This window comes from Salvia miltiorrhiza, chromosome 8, assembly GCF_028751815.1.
Source record: "Salvia miltiorrhiza cultivar Shanhuang (shh) chromosome 8, IMPLAD_Smil_shh, whole genome shotgun sequence".
Lineage (NCBI taxonomy): Eukaryota > Viridiplantae > Streptophyta > Magnoliopsida > Lamiales > Lamiaceae > Salvia > Salvia miltiorrhiza.
Window position 1 is genome coordinate 12381394 of NC_080394.1, and position 21672 is coordinate 12403065.

Sequence of the window (21672 nt, forward strand, 5' to 3'; positions counted from 1 at the left end):
CTGAAGTACAGCTATCCCAATCAAGACTCAATCTTGAAAATTTTGCAAAGCACATTTTAATGGAGATGCGAAATTCATTTCCTTAAAATACACACAAATTCCGTAAAAAATATTTTTGCAATAATTTATGCTCAGCCACTTGTGTCATTGCCAGATGCCACATATACAACAAGATTAATTTAAATACACTGCTCCATTGTACGTTGTTGGTCCCCTTGTAGCAAGCTGTTTCAACCCTGTCTGTCTTGAAAATATATATATATATATATATATATATATATATATATATATATAAATTCATTTACGTATATCTATCTATACATACACATTGGCCAGAAAAAGGTGAACCTGTGGGTCAATCTGTGTGTGTTGTGCGTGTGTGGTTTGATATTTTTTTTGTTTTGCTGCTCGTGATGAGATAGAAAGTGAAGAAGGAGGAAAGCTAGGAAAGGGAAAGATAAAAAAAAAAAAAAAAAGACTTGTCTTTTTGTGAGGATTTGGAGAGGTGGGAGTGGAGGGATAGAGTTGTTTGTTGGGTTGGAAAAAGGGGTACTTTTTTTAGTCTTTTAAAAGGTCTAATCTTTCTTAATAATCATTTGTTGAATCTTTGATTTTAGTAGCCATTTGTGAAGCAGATCCCTTGTGCTGATTCTTGAACTGGGAATCTCTCTCTCTCTAGATAATTGTGAGGAATGAATGGTGTTGTTGATCTTGATTCAGAAGATTCTGAGTTTGTAGAAGTTGATCCTACTGGGAGATATGGAAGGGTATGCTTTCAAATTCTTGAATGTCATTACTTCTTGCTGATTTTCTTGAATATGTGAGATGTGAAATCTTTACATAAAACTTGAATTTGAGTTGTGATTTTGTTTATGATTGCAGTATAATGAGATTCTTGGAAAAGGGGCTTCAAAGACTGTGTATGTACATCATCTACATTAGCCCCTTTCTGCAGATATTAGGAAAATCATTTTTGGATTCATCACAGTTCATATTAATTTCTGGGCTTATTAGTTTTTCATTATATTTTACTTTATTTTATTTGTTGCAGTTATAGAGCTTTTGATGAGTATGAAGGGATAGAAGTAGCTTGGAACCAAGTTAAGCTATATGATTTTCTGCAGAGCCCTGAGGATCTTGAGAGGCTGTATTGTGAAATACATCTTCTCAAGACTCTAAAACACAAGAATATCATGAAGCTATGCACTTCGTGGGTCGATACGGCCAACAGAAACATCAATTTTGTGACTGAAATGTTCACTTCTGGCACCCTTAGACAGTGAGTGATCTTGTCTTAGGTTGCTGTCTTTAATCTTTATTGATTGAGCTGTTTAGTTAATGTTTTTGTTGATCCGTCTTAGGTTGTTTACTTAATGTTTTTTGTTGATTTGGAGTAAATAGGTATAGGTTGAAACATAAGAGGGTGAATATTAGAGCAATAAAGCATTGGTGCAGGCAGATTTTGCAAGGCCTTCTCTATCTCCATAGCCATGATCCTCCTGTGATTCACCGAGACCTCAAGTGCGACAACATCTTCATCAATGGGAACCAAGGCGAGGTCAAGATTGGCGACCTTGGCCTCGCTGCAATTCTCAGGAAATCTCATGCTGCTCGTTGTGTAGGTAAAGAAATTTCCAAGATTGTTGAAAATCTTGTTGGTGGGGATGGCATGTGTCGGTGCTTATTTTCTTGAATTATCAATAGGGACACCGGAGTTCATGGCTCCGGAGGTGTATGAGGAGGAATACAACGAATTAGTTGACATTTACTCGTTTGGAATGTGCATTTTGGAAATGGTGACGTTCGAGTATCCATATAGCGAGTGCACTCATCCGGCCCAAATTTATAAGAAAGTGATCTCTGTAAGGCCTCAAAACTTGTGTTGCCGTATTTGGAATGGTGTTTGCTGCATCGTGTGATCAAGTGTTGTTTCTGTGTTGGTGTTTTTAGGGGAAGAAACCCGATGCGCTTTACAAAGTTAAGGATGCTGAGGTTCGTAGATTTGTTGAGAAATGCTTAGCAACCGTCTCAGACAGGTTGTCTGCGTGGGAGCTTCTCAATGATCCCTTCCTTCAGATAGAGGACTACGTTTACGATATGAGGCCGCCAACGGGTTATCAGAGGGACTACGACGACTTAGGCCAGCATCTGTTGAGTGCTCACCACAGCACCAACAGCTCTTTAGTGAATGGCTACAACAACTTTCTTGGCTATGAACCGGAGAATGACCTAGACTGCAACTCGGTGGAGTATGAGGGCAACGAGATTGATCTGTTCACGAGCCAGGAGGACGACCACTCGGGAAATGTAGATGTGTTCATCAAAGGGAGAATGACAGAAGACGACAACATCTTTCTCCGACTCAGGATTGCAGACAAGGAAGGTAAAGATGAATCACATCAGCTTCTCACGCATCAAAGCGAGTATATAGTTTATGTCCCCAACTTTAGCATATATTTATTTGAATTGGTTTGGTGTGTGCTGTGCACTGCAGGCCCCGTTCGCAACATCTACTTCCCTTTCGACACTGAGACGGACACAGCCCTGTGTGTGGCGACTGAGATGGTGGCGGAGCTGGACATCACGGACCAGGACGTGACTGAGATTGCCAAGATGATAGACGGTGAGATCGCCTCATTGGTGCCCAAGTGGAGAAGTGGGGTTGGCTTTGAAGAGAGCAGTCTCAACAACAAGACCATAAATTGCTGTCACATCTGCACCTCAGATGGCTCTGATGCAGCAGGTTACTCCTTGCAAGTTCTTCAGTGCCCGAAACACGGATGTGGGGCCGTGCATGGCCGTTTTGAAGAGATCATGTACCCGTTTGAAGGGGACGAGCAGCAGCAGCATGGCCCGGAAGTAAGCTCTGATGACTGAAGATCAATGACTTCGGATATGAACAACTGACAAGAGAGATTGCCATTTGTCTCAAGCAAGGCTGGAACGGAGGGAGGGTGGTTTTGAGCCTGTGTGGAGTCCTCCATTGCATCGCGTCTCTGTCCTGGCCCGTTGCTCCCTCAGTCGAGGCAACGGGTATGTAAAGCTCGTCGTATACCAACAGTACTAAGGGATCCTCAAAGGTAGGGCAAGATCTCAAAGTTATAATAGTTTTGGTGCAGCTGTGTAGATTGTCAGCTGAGTTGAAGATGAGTTCATCATGTACATTTTTCTAACTGATGTATAACGAAATACTTCATGGCTTCAGACATAAACTGGAGTTTTATTTTGATCTATTTGTGACATCAAATCTCGTGTCTTGTATTCGGATTTAAGTCCATACTCGGTGGTATATTTGTAACTTTGTATTTTAGTTGTATTTGGATTCGGTTACAAATTGTTCTAATTTAATAGTAGTACTATATATTTGCCAAACACAACAATAAATACTAAATTTAATTGTTCATTCACCAAAAAATAAAAATAAATACTAAATGCACCAACTTATATTAGAAAAATAAATTGTTGGTGTAGAATAAATTCGACAAAAAATGGTTATCGTTGCCAATTTATACAGTACAAGGTTTCCTTTTTTTTTTTTATAATAAAAGGAAAATATTGAAAATAATACTGTGCATATTGGACTACTGGTTCTACACGGGCCTATTGAAAAAGCAGGCCCGTTAATGAACTGGACTTAGTGGCCCAAAATCTATAAAATGGACTATTGTGATCAAATCAAAAGTTATTTTACTCTTTCCGAATCACGTGCCAAAATATAGTCTTTTTGTTTCAAATAAAATAAAAAATGACATATTTAAATGAGATACGAAGAGTAAAATTGATACTCCAGTTACAGGAGTACTTACAATTTATATTATTTACATTCTTACAGAACAATTTTTTTCAGAATGAAACAGGAGCATCTCTCCCTAAACTTATATATATATATATACATGTAAAAATATTATATACACACACGGAAAGCCAATTGCAAATTCTCTCTCTCCGATTCTGTTTTTCTAATTTCCTTTCGCTTTCCCATCTATTGCTTTTGCCGGAAAATTACACAACGCAGTGAGAATTAATCTCGCCGCCGACAGACTCCAGATTTCAGGCGAGGTAAAGATAATTACATATTGCTTAATTATCAGTTATTCTTGAGCATGGTGCGCTCTTACTTTCGCTTCAGATCTGTCGAAGCTCGGGAGCATAATTGAGAACCCTGTTCAAGAAAAATTGTTTCTCGGGCAATTTGGGGTGAATTCTTGTCGAATTTAGCGCAATTTGATTAGAATTGAAGGGGCTTGTTATGTATCTTATGTAGTTAATGCATGTAATGGAAGGGAGAGTAGGATCAGGAGTGTTGAAGAAGAAGAGTTCGTCTGGGTGTTTGATAATAAAAAAGGCGGGCGCGAATAAGAATTTGGGGGGAGGATTGGGGGGTTTGGGTGACAGCAGTAAGGGGAAAAAGAGGGCTAGATTGATTGCCAGTGGATCGGATTCGAGTTCGAGCAGCTCCAGCAGTGACGATGATGAGTCTTTGGAGTTTATGAGAAGAAAAGTGAACCAGAAGAGATTGAAGGGCTCAACGGGGTATAAGAGGAACGAGGGCAATGCTGGGGTTGATGTTAGTGCTGAGAATAAGAGGAATAGGTTGGATTTGTTTGAATTTGATGAGTATGATGAATTTGATGGGAAGAAGATGAGGAATGAGTTTTTGCAGGATAGATTCAAGAGGGTTGGGAGGAATGATGGTGGGAATGTCAAGGAATCTAGTGGTAATTCGAACAGGAATCGTGCTGTGGATAAGCGGAAACAAGGTTCATATTTCAATGGTTCTAGTAGTGGGAGGAGTAAGAAGGTAGGGGGCAGTGGCATCAGGAGTAAAGGATTTGGTTCGTCCGATGATGAAGCACACATGCCGATTTCTTCGTTGAATGTGAAATCTCAGGAGACGGCTGGTGAGTCAATCAGGCTGCAGGGGAAGAACGGGGTGCTGAAGGTTATGGTTAATAAGAAGAAAAAGATGGATTTTCCCTCTCAACATAAGAATCATGATACTTTGGTGAAGGACTCGGCCGAGGATTTACCAGTTTGTCCAGATTCAAAGACACCTAAAAGTCGAGGCTTGTTAGTTGGCAAGGAAAGAAATGGTGGGAAGGAGAAAGAGGAAATAAAGTTGGAAAAGGTGAATCCTATTTCAAATAAAAACAGGAAGGCTAGAGATTCAGGTGTTGATGAGACTGATATAGTGTTGGCAATGCCCAGACCTCAAGCTTGTAGCTCAAAGAAAGCAGTGAAAAAGGAGGCAGAAAGGTCTCCAAGCACTGAAATTTCTCCTCCTGTTAAACTCAAACAGGGTAAAGGAGGCAACGCAAAGCGTGGTGGAAGTACTGAAAAGCAAATGTTGCGTGAGAAGATAAGAGGGATGTTGATTGATGCAGGGTGGAGTATAGATTATAGACCAAGACGAAACAGAGATTACTTAGATGCTGTGTACATCAACCCTAGTGGGACGGCCTACTGGTCGATTATCAAGGCTTATGATGCGTTTGAAAAGCACTTGAAGGAAGACAATGATAAAGTAAAAGCAGAGGTTGGTTCCCCCTCATTTGCTCCTCTATCTGAAGATCTGATAAATAAACTTACCAGACAAACCAAAAAGAAAATTGCTGAAGAAATGAAAAGAAAGAGAAAGGAAAATAGCATGACAAGGAGTGGTAAGAAATCTGCTGTAAAAGAGGCTGAAGAGAGCTCAGACAGCGATCAGAGTGAGGAGCGGCTAAGTTCTTATATAAAACAGAAGCAGAAGTTGCGGGGAAAGTTGTGTAAAGTGGATCAAGATAGCGACAATGACTTAAGTGATGATTCACTCAATAGGAAGCCAAGGAAAGCCAAATTTGAAAAACCTTCAACTTCTTCCAAGTCTAATCCCATACAGGGAAGAACAAGTAAAGTGATTGGGAGATGCACCCTCCTGGTCCGTGGTTCTGACCGGGGAGATAACTCAGACTTTGACGGATACGTTCCATATAGGGGGAAACGGACGGTATTGGCTTGGCTAATTGACTGTGGGACGGCAAAGTTAAGTGAAAAGGTGCAGTATATGAACCGCAAGAGGACAAAGGTTATGTTAGAAGGCTGGATCACAAGAGATGGAATCCACTGTGGTTGCTGCAGTAAAATCCTTACAGTCTCAAAGTTCGAGTTGCATGCTGGCAGCAAGCTGCGTCAGCCGTTCCAGAATATATTTTTGGAGTCTGGATCCTCCCTTTTGCAATGCCAAATTGATGCGTGGAACAGTCAAGAGGAGTCCTTGCATCGGGATTTCTTCACTGTTGATGTGGATGGAGATGATCCAGATGATGATACATGTGGAATTTGTGGTGATGGAGGGGACTTGATCTGTTGTGATAGTTGCCCGTCAACTTTTCATCAAGTCTGTTTAGGAATACAGGTACTTATTAGATATATAATGGCCTCATGGCACTTTATTATAACACTATCATGAAACTTGAATATGATAACGATTTCCTTTTCGTTTTATCTGTGAAATTATTCTTGTTCTTCCTTGTTGCTTCTGATATGTAATATACTAGTAGAATTGATGGTTTGCAATCTCCTCGTAAAGTATCATTATTTCATGAAACTTTAATACTATATCATTATGTAAGTATCCTTGTTTACAATTATTATGTCTTACATTTGTTTTTCCTTACAGTTCAGGTTCTTATTACCCTTCTTTATTGCAGATGCTTCCTTCAGGTGATTGGCACTGTCCAAACTGTATATGCAAATATTGCGGGCTTGCCAGTGAAAATATGGCTGAAGAAAATAGTATTATTTGCGGTGAACTTAATAGATGCGACTTCTGTGAGAAAAAATGTAATTTTGTTTCTCTTAGGGTGCAGCTCTCACCCCCCCCCCCCCCCCCCACACACAAAATCCTGTTCTCCAATATATCTATTCTTAAGTTTCCTTTATACTTCATACAGATCACAACTCATGCAGTGAGAGGGCACACCTGCAACCAAGTTCTAGCAGTGCATCTTTCTGTGGGCTGAAGTGCCAAGAGGTATCAATATATGTTCCTTTTCAGAATCAATAGTTAGAGTCATGACATAATGGTGTTCTATATTGCTTTTTCTGCATAAGTCTGAAATGCCATGGGTTGAAAAAAGCTAACAATAGTTTACATCTGGAAGATGCAGTCTCATTATTAGCCTGAAATATGAGGCTGTCTGTACTTTGATCTGATTTAACGATTTCATTATGACGCACTTCTCTTGAAGTAGTTAAACTAAAAGATGTATTTACCTTCAGCTTTGTAGTCTAAATTTGACTATTGTGAAATATAATTATCATACCCTGGTTCCTTATTTAATAAAATTATTAACTTAATCTTAAGTATGTGTATTGGGTAGAAATTTTACTCAAATTCCCATAATATCAACTTTATCCAATAAAGCTCATTGTATACTCTTTTCTTCTTGTACTACGAACCTGTTTGGGAAAAAGATCTGCTGAAACAGGCACCGACTTCTTTATTTTCTTCTTTTCTTCTTTTAGTTTTGTAATTGCACAAGTCGTAAGGAAAACTGATACTCATTGATCAACACCTGAGACTCTTCACCTTGCAAGCATGACTATTCATATTTTCATGAAATACTGCAGGCCTTATATTATGCTGTATCCAATATATTGTTTTGATGTTATTCTATGTAATGTTGCATGCAATAAAGATCAGCTTCCTCGCATTTGCTTTTTTATCCTTATGGAATAGATTAGAAGCTTCTTCATACCTTATCTTTTCTGTTCTATAGATATATGATCACTTACAGAAGATTCTTGGAATCAAACACGAATTGGAAGCTGGAATATCATGGTCCGTTATCCAACGGTCAGATGTGTCTGATGCATCGCAGCGTGGATTTCCTTCAAGGGTTGAATGCAACTCTAAATTAGCTGTTGCATTATCTGTTATGGATGAGTGTTTTTTGCCTATCATTGACAGAAGAAGCGGAATAAATATAATACACAATGTGGTCTATAATTGCGGGTAAGCAATTCCGTGCTAATTCAGATATACACATAAAATTATTTTCTTCATCATCTTGCATTGTTACACCTGGATCTTATAGTGTGTTACTAGTGCTTAAGGATAAAAATTCAAAAGGCTGTTTGGGCATTTATACAAACCTTGCACAAATTGCAACCACAGGGGAGTGCATAAGTTTCTTAGCCAACTGCTACTTGTGGATTCTGTTGTGACTGTTGTCTGATTCAGTGATTTGGTAACCAAGTAGGATTAGGCTTGCATTTCTTTTATAGTACAGTCAACTTTTGCTTGTTTTTTTTATAATCAAATTAGAGCTTAAACTGAATAAGCAAAACAACATGCAATTACTATGATCTTTATGTGTTAGCTTAAGCATTCGTGCTTATGATTCTCTTACTTCATTTTATACAAATTCAACTCTTTGGTCTCCATCTCCAAATAGTTGATTCACTTTCCTGTCATCCCTATTCTTTCACATTTTCTCTCATGTCCTCTCCCCACCTCCACCTCGAAAAATATTTAATACATCCATACTTTACCCTTGGGAATGGTGTAGATAATCATTATATGAATCTTATTCTGCAGATCAAATTTTAACCGGCTGAACTATCGTGGATTTTATACAGCAATACTGGAACGGGGTGATGAAATAATAGCCGCAGCGTCAATCAGGTAAAAAGATCAGCACTTCAGATCTGGACTCTGTCTATGGTGCTCATAATGGAAGCATCCAAAGCCTACCTGAGTACTATTATCTCCTTGAAATATGTTTTCAGATAGGTTTCTTTGATCCTCACAATAATCTGAAATTCACTCTTGGACAATCGATCAATTCACATAATTTAGCAACATTTATAGTTGAGCAAGTAATATGAGGATAAAGTGAATAGCTTAGTTTTCTCCCTGTACATAACATGCAAGAAAGACCTGGAAACATTGTGATACTACCATCTATTCTAGGGCTTTTACTTATTTAATCAAACTCTTATTTTCAACTTTGGGTTCTTTGCTGAACAATTCATTGTCCACCAAGATCTATTTTGGTCCATCTATCCAGTATTGTTTGGTCGTTCATTGTAGTCCCATCAATTGAATTTTTCATGTCTCTGTTAGGCTCCATGGAGACCGTCTAGCTGAGATGCCATTTATTGGGACTCGTGAGATCTATAGGCGTCAAGGAATGTGCCGCCGGCTTTTATCTTCAATTGAAACTGTAAGAATTATTGGCTCACTGTTGCAGTCTGTCATACATCAAGTGATGCTTCTCTTTGGTGTTAATACGAGCTCTGCTAAAAATCACTTGGAAGAAACTTCAGTTTCACTCGGCACGAACTATTTCTGCAACTCCTGAATCTCTGCTTTCTGGCACTCTGTAATTGCTGCTGAAATACTTACATCAATTCTTGTGATTCTAGGAACTCGGTTCTCTGAAGGTCGGACAACTGATTATTCCCGCCATATCAGAGCATATGAACACGTGGACGGCCGTATTTGGTTTCCACGAACTCGAGGATGCCCTTAAGAAAGAAATCAAGTCCATGAATATGTTGGTGTTTCCGGGGACGGATATGCTGCAGAAACAGTTTGTGAAGCAAGAAAATTCTGATGGTAAACAGTTTTCTGTCTTTTCTCATGCTTATCCTTCCCTTCCATCTTAGCTTAGCAACAATAGAACGATTTTACTTGGCCTCAAAATCTGTCTTTTCTATATTGTCCAGACTTCGTCACTACTGTGTTTTAACTATATTTTTGGTACAACTAGGCGGTATGGTTTCTGAACCAACTAAGAACCAACCTCCATCACCTGCCTTGGTTGAGAAATCGGAGGCTAGTTTGTCAGAGGAACAGAATAGACGGGCGAGCAGCGATTCTGGGGGGTGCCCAACATCCAAGAGCTGTGATGAAGTTGATGCTCTCGATTCAGGTTCTCCGCTACCAGCCATTCCTTCAGATGCTTCTTGTGAAGAATCTGTTTGTGAAAACAAGCAGAAAGAGTCCTCTGATAATTTGAAGTTCTCTCCCATCGCTGCTGTTGACGGTAACGTCTCCGATGAGGGGCACAGATCGTCAGAACCTCCTGCAGATGATGATTCCATCACAACAGTGAAGGTTGTCGAAGAAAATGCATGCAAAATTGAAGATTCTAGAAGTCCAACTTGCTCGGAGAAGGCTTCTGAAGATGCTCCCCAGTCGAAAACTGTAAGTAATGGTTGTGTTGAATCATTGCCTGCCTCTGTTTCCGATGTTTCTGTGGAAGTTAACAATGGAGCTTCAAATGGTGACGATGAAAAAAGTGTCGTGCCATCAAACGCTAACTCGGATTGTGAGGTGTTTGCTACAAAAACTGATGGTGTCGATCCAGGTGTAGTGCAGGACACTCCTGATCGCACTGAAAGTGATAAACCCAACGGAGATGCAAAAGGAGATGGAAAAACCGACGGTGTTGATCCTGGTGTCATCCAGGACAGTCCTGACCTTGCTCAAAGTGATAAACCCGACGGAGATGCAAAAACCGATGGTGTCGATCTTGGTGTCGTCCAGGACACTCCTGATCGTGCTGAAAGCGATAAACCTGATGGAGATGCAAAAATCGATGGTGTTGTCCAGGATGCTCCTGATCGCGCTGACACTAATAAACCCGACGGAGAAAGCAAGACATCGCCTCAGGACGCTGCAGCAACGTAGAACCATGTCTGGTGATGGTGCTGTTATAGCCACTCCGGAACCTAGACAGTTTGAGATCACATATGAAGATGATCGGAGCACGAGTTTCGATTTCACAGAGGTTTGCAACATTTTTATCATGCCACAAAACAAGATGATGAGAATAATTAGATGATAATAGGGGTTGAAGATTGTGGCCTTAACTAATTTTGTGATAATTTTAGTAGTACTAGTGTGTGTATATGTGTAGATGATTTTTGGGGGAAAGCCATTTTTAAAGCAGCATCACCTAATTTTGAGATATACTCTGTTTCCTCCTCGTTATATGTTTGTTATATTTCGACTTTTTATATAGTTTTCCATGAAATAGAAACTTGACGATTTATTTGTGTTACATTTAATTTGGTTATACTATCGTGATATTAAAGTCCAAAATGTATCATGCAATTTCCCCTTTTCATTTTCTTTTATTTATTTAAGTGGTGATGAAAGTACATCAAATAATATGAAGTAATAGTGTATTATTATTCGCATCAAAAGGAACTTTTTAATATAAGCGAAAGGTTATTTATATTATTATTTTAATATGTACGTTTTCATATTAATCATGAAAATTTTACATGAATATATACAAAAGATGTGACCTATATATTATGTTGGTAACGTAATTTCTTTTGTAGGGGTAATGTAATTTTATTTAGGGTAAATAGTGTCTTATGCCCCGAATTTCTAGCATTTTTTATAAAATGTTCCGAACTTTTATTTTCTCCTAAAAGACTCCGAACTTTTAGTTTTTTCCATAAAATGTTTCGCTAGACAAATTTGACGACGGAAAGATAAATGTAAAACCCGAACTTTTAGCGTTTTCCAACAATGATGGTTCATAATAGGGTTTTCCAACAATGACGCTCCCTAAAATATTTCATTCGGCGAGATAAGTCATCTTTCAATCACCGGATTTTGTATAACATGATATTTTATGAAAAAAAACTGAAAGTTCGGGGTTTTTTAGAGGAAAATGAAAATTCGGGACATTTTATGGAAAACGCCAAAAATTCGAAATATAAAATACTATTAACCCTTTTATTTAATAAGGTACTACTATTTCACAATGGCTATTTGGCATGGGTCGTATACTACTCGAAAAGATGGGGTATTCGACTGCGGTTTCGCCTAAGCCCATGTTTGGTTGGGCTTTTTTAGAACTTGGATAGAGATTTAATTAATTGAATTAATTCCTTGTTGTTTGGTTTGAATAACCATTATCCTTATTTGAAGGTAACTCAATCACTCGATTTATTACCCCTCAAAATAGAGGAGAAATAAAAGAAATGGAATTCCTTACTAGTGATTCACCTTTATTGTTGAACCAAACATTAAATAAAAGTAACAGTTATCATTCCTCTCATTTATTTGATTCATTTCCTTTCATTCCTTTGCTTGAACCAAACAAGCACTAAATTTCACTACTAACTCCAACCTGATTTAGCTTCAATCTGATTTAGCAAATTGGGTACCTTAATATTCGATCCAAATTATAAACCTAAATTTCTCTTCTCCTCCTTGCCGCCACACATACAACACACGCGCGAACACACACACACACACAAATTAAGGGGAGTGTATTCAATTCGAAATTTAAAAGATTTTTTTGTAGTTCAAAAGTCTATAGGTATTCAATTTAGATTTTAAGAAGTCTTTAAAAATTTGTTGATATTCAATTATGACTCTTAAATATCCATCAAAATTTGGTGATATTGTAGGATTCTATTATGTCATGGACTTTATAGAATTCTTAATGCTCTAATATAAATACAAAACTCCTCCAAAAATATCACCTCTCCGTAAGATATTTTGGCATATTCTCTCTCTCTCTCATCGATCGGTCAAGCATCGGCAGTCCATAGGACCGCCGCCGTCAACCCGACACCGCCCCACCATTCCGTCTTCAAAAATTGACACCAATAGCTGACCATCTGCCCTCAATCCCCCACACGGTTCCAAAAATATATATACACATGTATTTTTGGGGAATGGAAACTTGAGCAATATTGTTGTTTTGTTGAGTTAGATGCTGTAATTGTAAATGAGCATTTGAAGTTACTTCTTTTCTGCTTTTTTGGTGATTTGTGTTTCATTTCATCTACAGCGTTAAGGACTTCTAAATAATAGGAAATGATACTTATATAGTTATGTATGTGTACCCGTGATGTGGCGTTGTCGTATTTGCCTGTTAGGCATGTATCAAGAAAGTTTAATTATGAGCAAGCGGTGAGAATTTAATCTCAAGTTTAAGGATTGGATGAATCTCTTATAATGCATGAATTTGATGCTTTCTAGGAATCCAATTGTATGGAGAAAAATTGAGTTATTGGAGAGGCAACTTGGATATAATCTGCTTGAAAGATCGATTTTTGAGTTGAGCGACTCTTTTCTTCATCATGGGAACCTCACATCACAGGTTTGTATAGATGTTGAAAGTTGTATAAACTATTGCATCTGACAAATGGATTGCTTATATATTACCATTTTCTTTGCTTACACAATGGGGTTTTAAGGAGATCAACTAACACTGCACTTCTATTAACAACAATCATGGGAATGGTCCTGGGATATTTTATTGGTGTTACTTAAGTAAGGTACCATCTAAATTGTCGAGTAACTTGCTCAATGAAAATACTTGTCACGAATTAGGTTCATTATACTTTATCCTTCTTGTCTGTCTTCTGCTGGCAGATTAATCTACCTTCCAGTTTAAAGACATCTCTTGATATAGCCTTTACTGATCCTCATTAGTTCTATTAGTCGCAGTTTTCCTGAAAACCTTGGTACTGAAAGTACTCATTTGACACCTATGCTAGTCTGTTTATGAAAAAGAAATATAAAGTTTCAGTTGGTTTGTCCGTTTGGTATGTAGTGAAGTTTATTGTTGTTCTATAGTCAAGTTTGTACCAGTTCTTTGTTGGTGTAATTTATTGGTTCAAGAAAAATATTCAGTGTGCAGATTTTAACGATGCAAAAGTAGAAGGTATCAATTTATGCAAAAACTTTCTGTAAGCTTGAGTCAGTACCTTTGCAGCTGATAAGAAAAGAATAATAGTAGGAGGACGAGATAAAAATATACCGCATTTGTGTAAGATCTGCTTATTTCAATTTGTAGTTATTTATTGTATTATATGTTTTTTTGTAGATATTTTTTACTACTATAACAATCTATAGACGTATAAGGTCTATGAAAACATAGATAAATTAATCTAACAAAATCTCCTAACTCTAAATAGAATTAAACAATCCATGGAATTTGGTAGAATCCATATAGTATAAAAAGTTTGTCAAAATCTTTTAAATACTAAATTGAGTACATCTCCCTAAAAAAAACATGTTTGAATCCATAGATCTAGTGTTGCGGCATTCGACATAGAAGAAAAAGATGAGGTGGAGGATGAGAGAAAGGCGAGAATGAGCCATGACAACGTTATGGTCAAGGTGGCGGCAAGGAGACTGGCGGACAGTGAGAGACGAGAGAGTAAGAGCATGTGATAGAAAAGAAAAGTTATAAATCGATGGATTCTCAATTTCTTATAATTTAATTGTTTAATTAACAAATTAAAATATAATCCAGAATCGGTATAACTAAATGCATAATTTTATTCGGAGCTTGAGATGCTAAATGCATAAATAACCCCAAATTATTGAACTATATAACTCTGTAAGGCCTATCAACGTGACCTTATGATATAATACCAAGTAGAAAATGATTAATTATAAAACCTCAAACAGTAACGTATTTTTTTCTGTAAAACTAGTTATTTTAATATTAAGTCCTTACTATTTTTAAAAAAAGATTTCTCCATCCGTCCCATAAATAATGGCTTGTTTTCCTCTTTGGGTTGTCCCACAAATAATGGCTTGTTTCCTTTATTAGAAATAATTAGGGCTTATTTACTTCTTAATTTACTCTTGTATTTTAAAGTTAATTAATCCTAAAAAAGGTAAAAATCGGGCACCTCTCTCTTGCTCTCTATTTCTCTCTCTTCAAATTTGGGGAGACTTCATCAGAAACCCTAGTTTCTGCCTCCTTCAAGGGGCGCCGCGTCCCTTTGCACCGATCTCCACCGTGCGCCGTCCATTTCCACCTATTCTCCATCGTTTTTGCATTCTTTGCACCCATCTTCACCGACTCTCCGTTTTTCATTGTGCCGCGATGACGAAAACTCAGTGGGCCGGTTACCTGAGCGGCGAGTTCGTCCATGACACTGAAGATCCGTGCAATTGGGGCTCACCGTCGGAATTCCCGTCATTTTTTCCTCAGGCGGAATTCCCATCTTCGTGGCCTTCACTGATGTCTGGAGACGCCTCTGTCGGGCTGCCTTCACTGGAAGCCACGTGTGGAGATGGATTTGCTCCGCCCTCACTCTTGGAAGAGGCGGCTCATGTGGCTAGGCGCACGATCTACCGTCGCCCTTCAAAAATCCATGTGAGATTTTTCAAAAATTATAAGGTTACTTCCCCTGCACCATCGATTTCAGCCCCGTCTAACAATGAATACCTTTCTTTACTTTGTAAGGAATCATGGGCCGACGTTCTGGACTTGAATGGATGCTCGATTACACACCGACGCATCTTACCATGCTTAAGATCTTGCTGTCGATGCCATTTTGGGTGAGATCTGCCTTTTTACTTAATTCTTGTGTTGTGGTGGTAGTTTCCAGTCAATTGCATATTATTCTACAATGGGTGATGGATACTTGGGTATTGAAATGATAAAAACCCTTGCTCACTAGTTTTTTTTGCTAAAACATCTATGATTCAAGTGTATTTGAATGAGGTCTTCAATTGCTCCTAGTATACTGTCTATGTGTGCCTTTGCCCTGTGTGGCTTTTGCTCTTGCTGCCTGTGGCTCTGTGTGCTTTAGCCCTGTGTGGCTCTTCGATTTAGCCTTGTGTGGCTTTGTGTGCTTTGTCTTGTGTGGCTCTTTTCTTTTTGCCATGTGTGGCTCTGCGATTTAGTCTATCTATTTCATGAAAAATGCATACAAAAACATTGTTTACAAAATTAGTTTGCTATTGCCTTACATTACTTCTTATATTCAAAATCAATTAGCTACTGCCTTACATTCAAAAAGTTCCAGCTTCTCTTTCCTTCACTAAGTCATGGTCCTTGAATACCTAAGTTTGTCATTAGGTATTCAATCCCATCTAATGAAATTGATCCTATACCTAGATCATTCATTAGATGGTCCATGCCCTCCTCACAACCATTATCCACAAGATATTGTAGGCATTCCTTCACTAACTCACTTGACACTTCCAAATTTATTGGAAGTTCATTTTGCCTAATGAGTGTGCCCTTCTTCATGTGTGGTATCTTGTACGCATTGTGTCCTTTCACCTTCATCATTTCCACCATGCATCCTTGAAGACTCAAAACACATTGTTTACAGTAGTAAGTGAGAGGTCTTCATATGACTTCTCAATTGCAGCCACTAGCTCCTCCACATTGTTGCACACACTTTCTGTTTTCAAGCTCTGGATTGCTCTAAAAAACCCCCAAATCATTGATATTCGTGTCAGGACTGTTGGGGGGTTGATGAATAATTCTAATGTCAAAGCCATCAGAACTTGCAACCTGCCTAAAATCTGGATCATCATCCTTGATGTGAGGCATTGCATTGTCTTGTTGAATGAAAATCACTTTGCTTGCAAATGCTGGCCATTTAAGCTTTATGGTTGGTATCATCTGTATGAAAACCACTTCATTCATTACAAATTAAGTAGAAATATAGAAATTATTCTAAAATACATATGCATTCAGCCCCTACTGTTTTACTGTTACATTTGTCACAACAATCATCACTAATCCATACCTTATTGATAAAACAATGCTTTGTAACTTGCTTTGATATACTCTCGATTGGTTTTAACTCCAAAGTTCCAGTCTCCCTGTTTTTGTTGTTCCTTTTAGCAGGCACCAGTTCTGTAAACGGCCAAATCCCTATTTTTTCGTCGAATAACACGCTGCCATCTTCTGCAAATATTGGCCTACGCACTGCACACATGAACATCACTTTCTCGATGAATTTCTTTGATTTGCATGTCCTGTGCGGTTCTGCCTCTCCAGGGGTTAAGTAGAACCTGTGATTTACTTTTGCGATGTAAAACCACTTCTCGTCGATATGCACAGTGTTGTGCATATCTTTGAACTGAAGTACCTTCAGAATACGGTCGTATTCTATGGCTTCAAGGTTGAATCGCAGGCGTAAAAGTTTGTTAGGAGCAGTTAGGTCGGGTCTAATTGCACTTGTGTGAGCTTTGATCAATCATTTGCTTATCCATCGACCCACTGTACTTTTACTGCAATTTATGACACTTGCAAGCCTTCAAATAGTTGATCTTTTGCTCAATTCCAGGCTAGAAATTAGCTCTAAGTCGATTTGCACTCTCTTTCGATGTGGTCGATGTGTTTTCATGCTTGCCGAATGAATGTGCTCACCTCTTTCTTGTTGTTTTTTGCCGCAGCCCAAAGTCGACTCACGGTCCCTCCTAGAGCTTCCGAACTTGACGATGGCTTCTTGGATCTTCCCTATTTTCGGCGTACCATTTTTGCTATCTTGAAGAAGGAATTGAACAATGGTGTTCCTTTCTCCATTACTTAGATCTTTTCTTCTTATTTTCTCTTTCTTTTTGCTGTAATTTTTGGTGTTTAGAATGAAAAACTGAATCTGTACTTGTGCTTATTTAAAAGGCTTTTTGTGGTTGTAAAGAGAGGGAAATTCAAATTCTATGAAAAAATTCAATTAAATTTGGTGTTGAATTTTTTTTAAGTGATTTAAATCTTTTGGCGCTGCATTCAGGAGGGAATTGAAAATTTTGGGCAGTATCATTTCAGTCGTTTCCTATGCTTTTGATAGAATTTGGATAATTAAATTAAAGGAAAAGCTAATTATAATAAAAATAAAAAAATATTTAAATTTGTAAAAAAAGTAAAAGTGTGCCACCACGGTTATAATTACTTTTGCTAGTTGAATGATTAAAAAGGTGGGCCACGAACTTTACACCTTAATTCAACACTCCTTAATCTCTGTGTTCAGAAGAAATAGACCATTATTTATGGGACGGAGGGAGTAAGTCATTACTGAAAGTGCGACTACATTTTAAAACATTAAAACGTGAAACCTAACTCTATATCCCTCCCGCCGCGAACAAACCACCAGTCGCCGCCACTCTCCGCCGTCCATTCCGCTCAGGTTCCTCCACGTATGGAACTCTCAATCCCTCACCGTTCCCTCATCCATTCCAATTTCTCTCACTCGCTCCTTCGTAACTCACCTGTTCATCCCTCGCAGCGTCTTCTCCTCCCCGTACACCTTCCGCAGCGCAAGGTACACATCCTCTCCACTCACCTTCCATCTTCTTCAATGGATCCCGTGGTCACTCGCGCGTCCGACAACAACGGCTCGCCGGCGGTAACTACAGTTCAAGGTTAATTTTTAGTTTTTCAACTTGATTTTATGACTATTATTTGTGATGGCGGCGCTGCCTCTGATAATTGCTGGGAACTGCAGGAGGAAGAATTGGAGAGGTTAAGAGGGTTACGAAGGAGACGAATGTGAGTGTGAAGATTAATCTGGATGGTGACGCCGTGGCTGAAAATAATACGGGCATTCCTTTTCTCGATCACATGTTAGATGTAAGTTATAATAATTATGGATATATATTTTTCATTTTTTTAATTTTGCTGATATACAGCTGGAGATTACTTTTTTGTGAAAAAAATGAATAATTTGTTTGAGATGAATTTATTATTATAGGTTCAAACTGTTCCATTGTTGTGTAAGCTTGAATACGTTTAAGGAGCTGTTTTAACTCATTGTTCGTTCAGTTGTAAAACTTAATTCTTCAGTAATTGAAGTAATTAGAGTGAATTGCTAAAAGAAATTATATTTTTCAAACAATTTCTCGTAAGTATGATTTTTTTTTTTTCAATTCTAGTATTTGTTGAAGCATTTTGATACTTTCCTGCAATATGTGATTATGGAATTGTTGTTTAGTTTCGACGTTGAGGGTTGATATGATCTTTCATATTTGTGTCAGCAACTTGCTTCACATGGATTATTTGATGTTCACGTGAAGGCTGTTGGGGATATTCATATCGATGATCATCACACAAATGAAGATGTTGCCCTTGCAATCGGGACAGTAAGTTTCCAGCAACAGTTTCAAGTGTTTTAGTTGAAGCATTATTCACCTTATGAGAGATTCTTAGATCGCATTCCTTTGTTTCAGTTTCTGAGTATGATGTTTGCTCAAACTTTTAGAATCCTCTCACTGTTTGCCTGTTTATTTTGGTTGGTTGGTTGGTTCGGAAAATTAACATGGGTGACACTGACTGTTCATGCAGGCTATGCTGCAAGCACTCGGGGATAGGAAAGGAATTAACCGGTTCGGGGACTTTTCAGCTCCTCTTGATGAAGCGCTTGTACATGTTTCACTGGTATGATGCTGTTTTGGTAGTTTTACTTTTATATATATATATATAGAGAGAGAGGGGGTTGGGTTCCAGTACAAACCCCATTTAACGTAAAAACTACGAACCTTGCACATAAGTGCACTTTCGTGGTAATGTAATTGCGCTCTCTTTGGGATTCAACCCAGGACCGTGAAAGTTCAAATACTCTATAGGTCAAGTTATAGGTTAAGTGCAAGCGGTTTGTAGTTTGTACATTAAGAGAGGTTTTTATTTGATCCAATCCCTATATATAAATATATATATATGTATCCGTCAAGTGCTAACAAGGAATATAGTCGTGATTTGGATATCTATGTCCTACTGTGGTAAGGGAAAACATCCTTTGGGGGTTCAAAATGAATTAATAAGTGTTTCGAGATGTACCATGTTAAAACTAATATGTTTTTCGTCTAAGTTTGATTATGATATTATAGGCATTCAGCAATTTTCATTTCGAAATTGTTTGTAGGATCTATCTGGAAGGCCCCATTTGGGTTATGATCTGCACATACCGACAGAAAGAGTAGGAACTTATGACACACAGGTATTCTTTGCTCTGTATGTACTTGAATTCCCCCCTAGCATTCCATCACTCTGTTACACAATCTGATCTTGCCTTAAACCGTTGCTTTTAACAAAATAATGTGCTCGATGCCTTGATAGCTTGATTTTATATATTTACTTGATTCGAACATTTTGTTTTTATAGCTGGTGGAGCACTTCTTTCAGTCTTTGGTCAATACCTCCGGAATGACACTACACATACGACAGGTAAACCATTCTTCCTAAGTTTTTGTATAGATTATCATGAGTAATTGGTGTCGTGATTCGAATTGCAAGTGATACGTTTCACGACATGCTCGCCAGAAAACTAAATGCAATTATTTGTAGCTCCTTAGCTTTACTGGATTAACACAGCACAGGACATTAGCTTGTTCATCTTATAGGAACTGTATATTGAAGAGCACACCTCTAGTTTGCTTATTTCGTGTTTGCTTTCGTTTCAGCCACTTTTGGTATTCTCACAAAATTCATCCCCTGACCTTTAAAGATTATATGTTTTTTTTAATCATAAACCCATCTTCGTATGAACAAATTCTTCGAACACTCCTCTATATGTAAGAATTAGACATGAAGTGACAAACTTATTGAACCTTAGTAGTGGTGGTGTCAAATTACATCTATTATTTCAGAATACTGAATTTTGTTTGTTTGGTATTAGCTTGCTGGAAAAAATTCTCACCACATCATAGAGGCAACTTTCAAGGCCTTCGCAAGGGCTCTCCGGCAAGCAACCGAATATGATCCTCGCCGTCGTGGTAGTGTTCCGAGGTCAGTTTTTAATTCCAACCCCCCCAATTCAAACAATAGTCTTATGTTGAACCAAATATAGTAGCTCTGTTAGGTTCTCAATTATGCAACATCTAGTGGGTGTGGGTCAATCTCAACGCTTCGTTTTCTGTGTTTGTAGCTCGAAAGGCGTTCTCTCACGCACATGAATACTTCATTGATCGCCAAAAGCTTGATGAATGTCTAGGTACATGCTCGAAACAATAATCCTCGATTTTTGCAGAAAGGAAACTGCTTTAAGGTTTTTGCCCTGTCTGCATCTGTATCTCATCTTTGCAGCCTTTACTCATATGCATTGTTGTAATATAAAATCAATAATTTAGCAAAAAGCTTGAACCCTTGTGTTTTGATTGATATTTATATGTGGATTACTGTTTTCGTTTCAAATGTTAGCCACTTACTGTTATGTAATGTTTGGGCCTAGAATTTGTTGATAAATAAGAAAGCAATCATTTTCATTTGGAATGATGTTTTGGTCGAGTTAAATTCAAGTTTAAATTTAGGATGAAGTTACTGTCAAATATTGAAAGATGGTCATATAATGTGGAATCTGTACCAAATAAAGAAAAGTCAAATTTGGATTTCACACTTCCAAACACGCCCTTCATAGCTGGCTTGGAATTGGTTGATGGTAAGAGTCGGTCTCAAGTTTTGTTGTAATCAATAATCATAAACTAGTGAGTTCAACGTCGAGCTTCGGGTCATGACTTTGCACAACTGTAATAAACTTCAAAGATAAATCCAATACAATATTTTAGTGTGATAATATTTGACAATCGACTGCAAAAGGAATTAGATTACAAATAAAATTATAATTAAAAAAATAGATTAAAAAGCGTTTGTTAAAAAACTTATATGAGTAAAACCTTCATTTATATAATTAAAAATTGTTTTTTTTAGAATTAAAAAAGGTATCTAATATATAATCAAATCAGCAACTTGCATGCAGGTGAGACGGACCTCTACAACACACAAAGGAAGTAAAACAATTAGGGGTGAGAAAAAATCGAACCGAAATTTAAAACTGAACCGAACCATTTTGGTGCGGTTCGGTCCTGAATCTATTGGTTCAGTTTTTGGTTCGGTTCCGAAAATTAAAAACTGATAAGTTTCGGATCGGTTTCGGTTTTCAGTTTTTGGTTCGGTTTTA

At 38.0% G+C, this 21672-nt stretch overlaps 4 protein-coding genes across 11 annotated transcripts; all 4 read left to right on the forward strand.

The window, feature by feature from the left end:
* The first annotated feature begins 312 nt into the window (after nt 1-312).
* LOC131001067 (serine/threonine-protein kinase WNK1-like) lies at nt 313-3334 on the forward strand. 4 transcript variants are annotated; one of them, XM_057927252.1, is made up of 7 exons: nt 313-767; nt 883-920; nt 1052-1279; nt 1402-1622; nt 1705-1862; nt 1951-2383; nt 2495-3334. In XM_057927252.1, exons 1-7 carry the CDS (start codon nt 693-695, stop codon nt 2875-2877), a joined length of 1536 nt encoding a protein of 511 aa, XP_057783235.1. In that variant the 5' UTR covers nt 313-692; the 3' UTR covers nt 2878-3334. The 4 variants fall into 4 exon arrangements, with proteins under 4 accessions (XP_057783235.1, XP_057783232.1, XP_057783233.1 ...); XM_057927249.1 differs by having other exon boundaries at nt 318-767; nt 1951-3334; XM_057927253.1 differs by lacking the exon at nt 883-920 and having other exon boundaries at nt 330-767.
* Nucleotides 3335-3794: 460 nt separating this feature from the next.
* On the forward strand, nt 3795-11057 carry LOC131001066 (increased DNA methylation 1). Of its 2 annotated transcripts, XM_057927248.1 has the most exons (9): nt 3795-6397; nt 6693-6825; nt 6936-7015; nt 7764-7999; nt 8585-8671; nt 9113-9212; nt 9415-9607; nt 9762-10198; nt 10362-11057. In XM_057927248.1, the coding sequence occupies exons 1-9, from the start codon at nt 4268-4270 to the stop codon at nt 10365-10367; spliced, it is 3402 nt and encodes a 1133-aa protein (XP_057783231.1). In that variant the 5' UTR covers nt 3795-4267; the 3' UTR covers nt 10368-11057. The 2 variants fall into 2 exon arrangements, with proteins under 2 accessions (XP_057783231.1, XP_057783230.1); XM_057927247.1 differs by having other exon boundaries at nt 9762-11057.
* A 3614-nt stretch (nt 11058-14671) lies between these two features.
* On the forward strand, nt 14672-17426 carry LOC131001069 (uncharacterized). The gene is made up of 3 exons (XM_057927258.1): nt 14672-15140; nt 15231-15325; nt 17183-17426. Exons 1-3 carry the CDS (start codon nt 14868-14870, stop codon nt 17208-17210), a joined length of 396 nt encoding a protein of 131 aa, XP_057783241.1. The 5' UTR covers nt 14672-14867; the 3' UTR covers nt 17211-17426.
* Nucleotides 17427-17753: 327 nt separating this feature from the next.
* On the forward strand, nt 17754-20982 carry LOC131001068 (imidazoleglycerol-phosphate dehydratase, chloroplastic-like). Of its 4 annotated transcripts, XM_057927257.1 has the most exons (9): nt 17781-17920; nt 18010-18145; nt 18229-18353; nt 18758-18862; nt 19065-19157; nt 19642-19716; nt 19881-19943; nt 20395-20504; nt 20644-20982. In XM_057927257.1, the coding sequence occupies exons 2-9, from the start codon at nt 18082-18084 to the stop codon at nt 20669-20671; spliced, it is 663 nt and encodes a 220-aa protein (XP_057783240.1). In that variant the 5' UTR covers nt 17781-17920; nt 18010-18081; the 3' UTR covers nt 20672-20982. The 4 variants fall into 4 exon arrangements, with proteins under 4 accessions (XP_057783238.1, XP_057783239.1, XP_057783240.1 ...); XM_057927255.1 differs by having other exon boundaries at nt 17754-18145; XM_057927256.1 differs by having other exon boundaries at nt 17779-17920; nt 20395-20982.
* The last annotated feature ends 690 nt before the right edge of the window (nt 20983-21672 follow it).

Excerpts from the sequence above, each read along its gene's own strand:
- LOC131001069 (XM_057927258.1), top strand. The coding sequence starts at position 14,868 with ATGACGAAAACTCAGTGGGCCGGTTACCTGAGCGGCGAGTTCGTCCAT. Across the intron at positions 15,141-15,230 it reads GTCGCCCTTCAAAAATCCAT|GAATCATGGGCCGACGTTCT; the intron begins GTGAGATTTTTC and ends TTACTTTGTAAG. Across the intron at positions 15,326-17,182 it reads TGCTGTCGATGCCATTTTGG|CCCAAAGTCGACTCACGGTC; the intron begins GTGAGATCTGCC and ends TTTTTGCCGCAG.
- LOC131001067 (XM_057927249.1), top strand. The coding sequence starts at position 693 with ATGAATGGTGTTGTTGATCTTGATTCAGAAGATTCTGAGTTTGTAGAA. Across the intron at positions 1,280-1,401 it reads ACTTCTGGCACCCTTAGACA|GTATAGGTTGAAACATAAGA; the intron begins GTGAGTGATCTT and ends TGGAGTAAATAG. Across the intron at positions 1,623-1,704 it reads TCATGCTGCTCGTTGTGTAG|GGACACCGGAGTTCATGGCT; the intron begins GTAAAGAAATTT and ends AATTATCAATAG.
- LOC131001066 (XM_057927247.1), top strand. The coding sequence starts at position 4,268 with ATGCATGTAATGGAAGGGAGAGTAGGATCAGGAGTGTTGAAGAAGAAG. Across the intron at positions 8,672-9,112 it reads ATAGCCGCAGCGTCAATCAG|GCTCCATGGAGACCGTCTAG; the intron begins GTAAAAAGATCA and ends TGTCTCTGTTAG. Across the intron at positions 9,213-9,414 it reads TTTTATCTTCAATTGAAACT|GAACTCGGTTCTCTGAAGGT; the intron begins GTAAGAATTATT and ends TTGTGATTCTAG.
- LOC131001068 (XM_057927254.1), top strand. The coding sequence starts at position 17,923 with ATGGAACTCTCAATCCCTCACCGTTCCCTCATCCATTCCAATTTCTCT. Across the intron at positions 18,863-19,064 it reads TTGCCCTTGCAATCGGGACA|GCTATGCTGCAAGCACTCGG; the intron begins GTAAGTTTCCAG and ends CTGTTCATGCAG. Across the intron at positions 19,944-20,394 it reads TGACACTACACATACGACAG|CTTGCTGGAAAAAATTCTCA; the intron begins GTAAACCATTCT and ends GTTTGGTATTAG.